Here is a 10757-nt window from a genome sequence, read left to right on the forward strand (position 1 = left end):
TTTTTCTTCTTGTAAAGGCAAGTCATTTGAATGGGTTGGAGGTGACTCGAATATCACCCCATGCAAAACAGAGATTGTATCAACAAATGTGCACGTAGTACCTGCCTCCTTGGTACATTGCGCAACAACAGGTGTTCAAGCTCTATGGATGGGATCCAATCTGACCCATGGAAAATGGCAATTATTTGTGTTTTCATTGAACTTCCAGTCATGATGAGATTTTATTGTGGTTTTGCGAGTCAGACCCTTTCCTCCATCGTGTATGCAAACCTAATACTGACCAGAGCTGCTGCTTTGAACAGTTGTGGTCATGGGTAACATGAGAAGGAGGACCTCCACTTCCTGCCAGCAAACACCTGTCTGTGTGAGTGAATTCTGTGTGTGCTTTGGGGATTGCCAGTAATGATCCTCGCTCTTAGGTTCCTTGACTCTGAAAAGGCCAGTCCCTTTGCTTCCTTGTGTGTTCTAACAACTGGTTTTAGAGACGACTCCCTCAGCACACAACTTAAAGGCCAGCACTGGCAATCAGCGACAACGAGTGTGAGTTGCACATCTAAAGTTCTAGTTGATAATATTTAAACAAAGGAAACAAAGAAGGCCTAAAAACAGCTGTACCCATGTGTACAGACAAACACGTTGAATGCGATTGACCCAATTGTTGAATTTTAATCAGACTAAAAGTCGCCACCCGGAAAAAATGGAACAATATACTCTCAACCCTTGCTTAAGAGTTCAATAGAGAAACCGCCAATCAATGTGTAGCCTAGGAAAACAGAACCAAAACACATATCTGAAAAATGTGTCTTGGAGAACAAAACACTGGTCAAAGGGAAGAAAGACATTCCTTGCTTAAATGCTGCAAACAGACCTTTGACATTCCTTCCATATTGTTTTTTTAGAACTCTTTTTCAATTTCCTGGTGGCATGTTCTCTGATCCCTGGCCAGGTGCTGGAGAGCTTCAAGATCATGGACTACAGTCTGCTGCTGGGGGTGCACGTGCTGGACCCCAGCCAGAGGGAGGGCGAGACGGGCCAGGTGGGTGTGGACGGAAAGCGCCCGCTGGGCCAGAGGGTCCTCTACTCCACGGCCATGGAGTCCATCCAGGGTGACGGCAGGGCAGCAGAGGCTGTGACCACTGATGACACGTGAGTGACGTAGTCCCATCCCGATCTTTTCCGTGTGTAATCACTGTGTGTTCCAGGGCCATTGTTTTTACTCGCCCCTGCCATGGCAACCATGTCAACAGACTAATGGCTCAGAGCCTGGTTCATGGTCTGTATTAGTATGGCTGTCATCTTCCCAACTTAATATTGTAAACATTCCTATTAAATGTATCCATTAAACTTTAGTGTGTGTCTAAACATTCGTCACTTGTGTGTGCAAATCACAAGTGAAAGGATTCCTCACATGCTCCTTGCGGTGTTATTTTTTGGCTCCCATAAAGGTTTTGCTGAGCAGCTAATAACTTCAGTCGTCTCTGGAGTATCTGATGATCTTTTTGTTCTCAATTGGTATTTGCAGAATGGGTGGAATTCCTTGCAGAACACACAAGGATGAGAAGCTGCTTATTTTCCTTGGAATTATCGACATTCTTCAGTCCTACAGGTAAGACGAACGTGATTCCCCATGCGTCATCAGCGAGGTATTATATTTCAGTTCCTGACGTTAAATCTAATGAAAAAGTAAAAGAAAACAATTTTGCAAAATGCTGGCAGAGGTATATTTTGGAACAGACATCTCACAAAATTGATGAAATGAAACTTGGCCAAATGAACTGGATAAAATTGCAAAGGAAAGAACAAGAACAGCTCAGTCTGCTCCCATGTACTGTACCCATGGAGTTCAGCTCGTTCACTGACCATCACTAATTCAGCCGTAATGCAATTTCGGAGGAGAGAAAGAGGAAGTGGTCAAACTTCTCCACCCTGTTCCCTTCGTCGAAGTTCTCCAGAGAAACTGACCTCCTCTTTGGCCATTGTGTAATCCGTCCCTGTGCCAGATATCTCAGATCTGTTCCTGCTCCCTGTCCCTCATGCCAGTAATTAGACATGGAAATGGCACTGACAGCATGACTGGTTACATAACTTTAATATTAGCTCTCTCTCGCCTCAGGGCAACCATCTCTGATTTCAAGGTCTTGTGTTTTTTTTTTGTAATTCTCTTGGGAGGGGTGCGGTGGGTGGCGTTGTTCATGAGTTTTTGTGTATCCTGTCTTCTGACACGAGCCTTTGTTCTTCTGTTTGTTTTCTTGTTTGTGTTTTTTGTGAAGGTTCATTAAGAAGCTGGAACACTCGTGGAAAGCGCTTGTCTATGACGGGGTAAGTAAACACCGTGTGTGCCCGGCACCGCTGCCAGATGAAGGCCTCATGCATATTCTGGAAAACAGTCGCTAATGAAACGTCAACTGTTCTGTTCACCTTTTTTTCCCCAGGACACCGTGTCGGTGCACCGACCAGGTTTCTACGCAAACAGATTTCTCAAGTTCATGAGCACGAGAGTGTTCCGCAAAATGCAAAGTAAGCCTACATGTTGTTTTCTTTTTTTTCGACTGTGCATATCACATCCAACCTATATCCCTTTAGAACATTCTAGTGCTGAAAACCATACAACCTACAGTAATTAAAACTGGCTGAAGTAAACCTTTTTTTCTCATTGCCGCAAGAATATACATAATACAGTATGCATATACTGTACACTCACCATACTATACACCGCCCAAGGAGGCACTTCAAAAAGGATTATACAGTCATAGTCTTGTTCCTAAATTGCTTTGAAAAATGCAACTACCTCAAGCATCAGATGCCTCAGCATTACAGGGAGTTAGCCAGTGGACCCAAAAGCATGCCTTTCAAAACGATCACTTCAGCTCGTGTGAGCATATCACATTTACAGTGGAATGTTTATTCATTTTCATTTTATTTGATGTTTTTGAAACATAGCAAGGGGATCCAGCCCATTGTTTAGATGTTCACCGAGATGGGGAGATAGGAATTTGGTTTTGTTGTCTTTTGAACTGAGACAGAGGGATGGTCTGACACCAGAGAGTGGTAAAAGGGATTTTTATTTTATGCTCTCCATCTGAAGTTTCAAAGTACCGGGGAAGAGACCATTACATAACCATCCCCACTCATTAATGCAGCAGGGGGAAGCCAGGGGGGCTTTTTTTCCGCTAAGACAGCCTGCATGTGTAATGAGAATCTCTGAAATCTCACTCGCCCCTCTCCCCTTCCCCCTCGGTTTTTTTTTTAGCGGCCCGGTTCTCCCCCAGCAGACGGACGCGCAACTCTATCGCTGCCTTAAAGTCGTCCTCGCAGGAGATCCTGTCGTCCCAGCAAGAGGAGAAGAACGACGCCAGGATGGACAGACTGGGTGGGGCCCGGAGCCTGGCCAGTTTGGATGGACAAGGTAGGCGTGTCAGTCAGAGGACGCCATTGTCCTTTGTGCTCAATACTTGTGTTCATCTTAAGCCTACCTTACACTGACAAGATTTGGGAAAGATTCTTGAAAGATTGGAGTCTTTTAACTAATGCCCCTCATTCAGACTTCAGACTACAGTCTTTCAAGAATCTTGCCAGTGTAAGGTAGGCTTTAGTTAACAAACAAACCCTGTCTTCTGATTAATCCTGTTTAGCATCACAACACAGCATTTCCATGGCTAACATGGGTCTAATGTAATTGTTCATAAGTTTCTGTTCTGATGTTCTTAGAAAACCTTTACAGAAACAGTAGATTAAACAGTAGTAAAGATTAAGCGCTTAAATTATGTTAAGCTGACTTGTAGGCTAAAGCCCAGCTGGCGGGATGAGATGATAAAACATCAGGGAGCATTTATTAAGGCTTGGCCTGTGATTAGGAAAGGTTCAGATATGGTTTACACCCAGTTCCCGCCATCAATGCAGCCAGCCCCCCACTCGTAGCTTTCCCTCGCAGTCTGTAGTCGAAGAAGGATGTTATCTGGGTGCCTGCCTCTACTTCTTGGAATTATTATCATGGCCTGCCAGAGGCCTGCTTCAGTCATGGGCAGGACCTCACACGGACAGAGTGAGAGCTTTCACCCATGTTAACCACTGACCTTCCTGTGAAATGACAGTACAAAAGAGGAAGGAACTGTCTTGCCCTTATTTTGCAATTAGATGCATTGTTAAGAAAGAGCTGCCTCAATGAGTAATCTTCCGTTCAAGAGACGCGTGTCTCCTCCTGTGTATTTTTCAGAGCTGCTGAAAGGTTTATGTAGCTTACATGTTCAAAGACGGATCCTGCTATGCCATTTACTGGAAGAGAAAAACAGAACCTCAGCAGTTTTACTGGGTTCCTTTTACAAAGGAAGGCCAAGTGTAGGACGAGGCAGGCAAAGTGCTGATAAAGTTAATTCACCTCGAAGCAAGTTTACTCAGGTTGAGTAAACAATGACTGCATTTACATGGACATTGAGTAGGTTTTTAAGTTTTCTAATGTTGTGTTTGCTCATCATATCCCATGAACTTATTTATCCAGGGTTCTGAGCACAAAATCAGAAAACATAAAATATATATATATATATATATATAACCGAGATACTCATTATGTCCATGTGAATGACTGTATTTCAATATGCACTTCAGTATACTGGTTATGATGGCTAATCCCGATTTTGATCAGATTGAGGATATGATGTTATGAACATGAACACAGAGAAACCTGGTTATTAATATCCTTGTGTACATTATAGATAGTATCCCGGTTACTGATTACAATGTTTTTGCCAAAGATTCTAGAGAGCGCCATTCTATTATCTTTTGTTCTAATCAGCGATCTATCTTGCACATAGTGCTGTAGAATATTTGTTAGCAACTGTCAGAGATGGGGCTGTGTATATGTTTGGAGTACTCCAGCTAGCATAACTGGGGGCAAGGGGATCGGGATAAGGGCTTATCTGGGATTCTGAAATCGGGATATGATGTTTATATGCGCAAACACAAAATTGGAAAACTTAAAAATCTTATAATAACTGGGATGTTCATGCAGTTAATCAAATAAAACCTCCTGAAACATTTACGGATATTGTCCATAAATATTTAGGCTATACATTACAGAAATACAGACAATGTGATGATTAGGAGTTTCTGAATGAATTGCCCCTGACACGGACACTAACCTTTGTTGTAGTTCATTCATTCTTGTTCAGCTGAGTCATTTAAAGGGAACTTTCTACTCTTGTGAACCAGTTGCTAAGTTCCGTAACCCTTACATTTTCATGTTGCAGGTTTTGACTCCTACGTCCGCCCTGACCTGGTCCCTGTCACGCCATCCCTGTATGAGGCTTCGTCCATGGGCACCACCATCTCCTCCTCGTCCATCTTCGTCAGTGAGCAATACCTGGACGACCACTCCAAGGACGGGTAATGCCCTTAGAACATACACACAGGGTGGTAGTGCTCTAGTGGTAAGGGGTCTGGGCCAAAGGTCAAGAGTAACCCCAAAAATTTTACGTTTGATTCTAGGGGTTGTTACCATTGTACTCTATAATTTCCCCTTAGGGATGAATAAAGTATATCTATCTATCTATCTATCTATAAGCATTTCACTGTAAATCCCTCAGGATAAGAGCATCAGCTAAATGACTGATACAGTTTTTATATATATATATATATATATATATATATATATATATATATATATAATTATATTAAAAATATTATTTTTAAAAAAGACCAGTGCAGGTGAAAATACATTGCTGTCTTCTTGCGTAATCACTGTTATGGCACCGACCCTGATTATAGGTTAACAGATAAGGATGTAGAGAAACAATGTTCTCTTTGGAGGAAAGAGCTATTGTCCTCATAACGCATAGAGAAATACGAAGAATTGGGAGAAAAATAGTGCACAAAAGACCAGCCTGTAGGATCACTGTGTATACGCGGATCCGTCATCTGACCCTTTCGCTGTTCTCATCCATTCAAAACACCACGCCACACACACCACACCCTCCACCTGGTGTTGTTCTTTCACGGTCGCTCCGTTGACGTCTCGCTAATCTTGATCTTTTGCACCAGTCACGCACCTGTTTTGCTACCAAACTCCCTGTCAAAAGACTCACTAAATATTTAAGCAGGGTCTAAAAGGGGGGTCTGACTCTGCCATTGTTTGTTGACAGAAAGTCTGACAAAAGAGGGTGTTTGATGTGAAGGTGACTTGAGCCTAGGGAAGCAGCAGGCTATTGCTGTTACAGTGGCCCGAGGTGCTGGCTAGTGATGGTTGATGGGTGTACCCAAACACAAGCCGTTATCACTTCCCAATAGACCATCACAAAAGAACAGGCCAGGGGTAATTTTTTTTACATATTTATTTAAGATGGTCTGGATAAGATGGTATTTTGTTTGAAAATAGTGCCCCCATGACTAGACTGAGTATAAAAGAGCACCGCGCCAAAAACAGAGAAATAATCAAATGAGAAAGTGCTCGTGTTTCTTTCAAAGATTTCTGGTAACCACTTAAAACGTCAATAATGTCATTTAAGTAAAGCATGGATTGCTGCACGGATTGAGACAGGATTTGTAGCAAATCCATCCAACACAAATGATGTAGAGCACTAAATAAGGTAATAGGCACCATGCTCAACAGAGTCGCGTCGATGCGAAAAACTGGGAAACGATTTGAATAGATGCAGGTAAATATATGTTAATGAGTAGCCTCTGAGGCTAGGCATGTAAAACTAGACATAATCTGTTTGCTTACATCGCAAGGCAGGAAGTGAGTGGTGTACCCGTTGCCACGGTTTGATGGAGTTGGTGAAATCTTTGGCCGTAATTACTGGCACTAAAACAGTAAACACATTCCTGCAATAAACTCGAGCAACTGGAGTCAGGTGACTTTCTGTGAGCAGCAGCCAGCCGGTGATCTTGAGGCCTCTTGGTCTTCAGCTGCCCCCTGTCGCTTGCTGGGAGCCCATTATGTAATGTTTTTTAGGGCAGGGTTTTTTTTTTCATGGCACATTTTTATGTGAGAGGCCACGTATATTTGCTGTCAAAAATGATTACATTTGCAGTGAAATATCAGCGAAGTTCAGGCTTATTTTATAATCAGCCGCAGCCTCTGCGTTGACGATCCATTTCACATCTATGTGAAATTCAAATTGATTAACTGTATAAAAATGTCATTAAGAAAAGCTCTCTAGATCAATATGCCTGAAAGCACTGAACAAGTACTAACATGTTTCTTTCCACTGGTTACATGTTGGTTTATTTATTTTCTTTTCGAGTGTTTTTGCTGGGCTATTTGTATTTTCTACATTTTTACGCTATCATCTTTTAACATTATGATCATTCACATCCTGCAACGTCACAATAGGAGGACTCTTCCCCCAAGAGTTCCCTTGTCACTGCACTGTATGCGTTGGGGTGTGCAGCATTCAAATGATCATTGAGACATCTGCCCCAGCAGCCTGTTAGCTCCGCTCTGTTTTTCATGCTCATTTCCATGGCTGTGTTCCCTCTGTAGGGATGATGCGGCTTCCAGTTCCACCTTCACCTTGGAGGACAGCGCCATCTGCCTGACATCAGAGCAGAGCACCATGGACAGGGATGACGGGTCTTTTGATATCTACTTAGTAAGTTTCGGAAGTCATAAAACGTTTTTAACTTATACGTGTATCGATCAAAACACTATTATTATTCTGGAATGTTAGTTCATGATGTCCAACATGGTGTCTTATTTGTTTTTTTGTCTGCGTTTATTTTGCAGTGAAATCAAATGTCAGAAGACATCGAACATCATCGCTGCGCATTTATTCAATCATCTGATGGTTGCGACTCTTCTCTGGCGAAGCAGAGGTTCCTACCCAAACACTACTCTCTGCTCCGCCACATCCATCTACTCAGCTGTCAAGAGATGGCATGCCATTCCTTGCCTTTTGCCAAAACAAACAACCAGGGGGGAAACGACTCTTGATGCAGAAGTGTGAGAAATCCATGGGAAATATCAACATTTATGACATCCATTCCAGACATGAAGAAGGCAGTGTACCTCCTCCTCGGCTTCCCTCCCAGGACAATATACAAGACTCACGTTGCATTTGAAAGCTGTAAAGACCCACCGATGTGTGTGCATCACCTGATATCCACACAGCGCCAAATAGTGAGGCTGATGTGATACATGCTGCCCATTTCAACGTAAAACAAAACCAAGCAGAGGGAGGCAACAGAGACAAACCTTTGCATGGGTTAGAGGCTGCCTTGACAAGTGACTTTGTGACTGGATATTTGAGCGCTTGGAAGCAGGTTGGAATAGAAGGCTGATGCTCATCACCTTCTCCCAAATGGCACTTTTTCTGTAAGGATAGTATGTATGTTTGTATTAAACATAGTCTCATATATTTGGTTTAGGTGAGTTGCCAAGCCTGAACTCTTTCAATGAGAACGCACATTTAAACAAATGTAGTATGAGCATTGTTGTGTTAATTTTTCGTCTAAAACACAATGAGACAATGAAAATAATTGTTGACCTTTAGATGAGTAAAGAATGTTTTGGGGTGAGGGTGTCATGACTGAAAATGCATTTTCTCAGGATATCCTTTTCATATTTCTGCATCCTGTTTATTACTTAAAGATAAGTGATAGGCTAGTGTGTGTACCATGTTCAGCTCCGCAGCTGACCTGTTTCTAGAGAGACCATATCAAAGTTATCTCTTTAAATTCTATAATTGCACATTTGTTGGTTTTGAGACCATAATTTATTAAATCACTGTCAATACACAAATGTCTGTGTTTCTTCTATGAAAGTGCTTGCACTTGTCATATTATGTCATTTTCATACCCTCAGAATGACTATACAAACCACTCACAAAAAGTCAGAGATATTCGGCTCTCAGGTGAAATTTCAGGATCAACCTAAAATTCACTATTACCTTTACAGGTGGAAATAATGTGATCTTCTCAAAATGTTTGAAGGTGCATGTCCAACAGTTCAATGTTTCAGCACTTTCTGTACTGAAACATTAGATTTCACCTGAAAGCCAGATAACCAGAGTAGTGAGAAAAAAATGTCTTTTGGGGATTGTACTGACTGAGGGGGTGTTAAAATATTTTTTTTCCGAATTGAGAGGGGTGTTAAAATCTATTTTCAAGAAAGGTGAGAAATGTTAATGTGTAGATTGTGCTTCCTCACATCCTCTATGAACAGTTCTTTTGCTAAATTATCTGTAGAGTTTTTCTCCCCCAAGATCTGAAATGAGAGGCACCTCGGTAGAGTTTTGACACTGGCTGATCTGGTGTTTTTATCCAGTTTGGCTATAGTTAGACAAAACTCATCACAAATCTAACGAATCAAATTCAGTTCAACCCATATCAATCCATTTTAATTGCTATACAGCTTTACAACTCACAATAAGAGGACAACATAATGTGCAGAAAGTAGGCATATTAAAAATATAACATGATGTCAAATGTAAAAGGCTGTCTCTTAGACGTTAACTTTTACATTGAAGTGTGGAGCCTGAAATTATTTTGTAGAGGTGAAAAAAATATTTTTAGAGCTCCTTTTGCATTCCCTTGTAATAGTTTTGCATTCCCTCGCAATACTTTTGATTATGAGAGGGAAAGGAAAACTTGTTGTGAGGGAACAAACATTTCCACAATGTCCCCTCACAGGCAGGTATCCAATGCAGTGTATATATATTTTTTACACTTTTTGCTACTGGGCTCTACAGTACATTTTCATAAATTGTCATGAATACCACTCATATCTTGCAGATGTCTCCCTGGATGTAATTTGTTTACAAACATGCAAAGATATCTCCGAACAGAGATGTCAACTGACAAGGTAGTATTGCGCAATTTCGTATAGTAGGCTATGCACAATTGCCATGAAGAAATGTGTGATTCTCTGGGTCAGAGAGAGCAAAGCAAAGCTGGTTCTCCATTAACAGGGTACAGTAGGTTATGGCTGACAAGGGATAAGAAGCCATTAAAGGTTCGGTCCACTATTACATTTACAGTTTTACATGTATTGTTTAGGTTCAGCTATTAAATAACACTCCTCCCTTCCATGCTGCTGAAGCATGTCGACTGCTTCTCATCCTTTTGTTTGTACAAAATGACAGCACGATGATGACAGATGCAGTCTTTTGTATGGTCCATTGTTGTTCATAAAGTGCGGTCATAGTCATGTCTAGGCCTACTTGGCCTATAATTATTGGTTTAGTAATGCCCAAATAGGCTGATTATAACTTACCTGCAAGCAACACAATAACACACTGCAATCGATCCTTAAAATAATTGACCCAGACTACTAAAATTGGCCAACTATACTGTGTTGTAATAAAATTGTGAGATTTCTAGTATTACCCTAATGTTTAATCGTAGAGGGTAGGCTTAGTAATTGGTTTAATTAGAGGATAGAGGATATAGGCTTAGTTGGTATTGCCAGTCATGTAGGCTACAGGCACTGAACTTTGGCAAAGATTATTCTAGAAATGGCTGATCTCACAATTTTTGAGTCCATAGACTTCTCTCCAAGATGATTGAGTCACATCCTTTAATTTGGAAAGCAATCAGATTTTATTTCTGCAATGATCAGAATGCCCTTTATTCTTGATAGGCCAGTAGCCTATTCATTTTTATTTAAATATTTATATTTTTGTATTCATAAATGTAGATGTTTTGTGCAAGTCTACTGTTTGTATGCTAAAATCTAAGGGAGTCCTTCCTTCACTGAATCTCTTTATAACTGGCTATTTTAAGCTGGCAGTCTGTTTCCTTTCCTTTTACTAGACCTAAACTAA

The 10757-nt window shown here is 41.2% G+C and overlaps 1 protein-coding gene across 1 annotated transcript in view; it reads left to right on the forward strand.

The window, feature by feature from the left end:
- The window catches only part of pip5k1bb (phosphatidylinositol-4-phosphate 5-kinase, type I, beta b), a 30562-nt gene extending 21834 nt beyond the window's left edge, over nt 1-8728 (forward strand). The window contains exons 8-15 of the mRNA XM_062543354.1: nt 947-1146; nt 1523-1606; nt 2271-2319; nt 2433-2517; nt 3251-3406; nt 5244-5379; nt 7478-7586; nt 7721-8728. Coding sequence (XP_062399338.1) covers nt 947-1146; nt 1523-1606; nt 2271-2319; nt 2433-2517; nt 3251-3406; nt 5244-5379; nt 7478-7586; nt 7721-7723 — 822 coding nt within the window. The 3' untranslated portion in view covers nt 7724-8728. The remainder of the gene's footprint in view (nt 1-946; nt 1147-1522; nt 1607-2270; nt 2320-2432; nt 2518-3250; nt 3407-5243; nt 5380-7477; nt 7587-7720) is intronic.
- Nucleotides 8729-10757: the final 2029 nt, after the last annotated feature.

This window comes from Sardina pilchardus, chromosome 8 (assembly GCF_963854185.1).
Source record: "Sardina pilchardus chromosome 8, fSarPil1.1, whole genome shotgun sequence".
NCBI lineage: Eukaryota > Metazoa > Chordata > Actinopteri > Clupeiformes > Clupeidae > Sardina > Sardina pilchardus.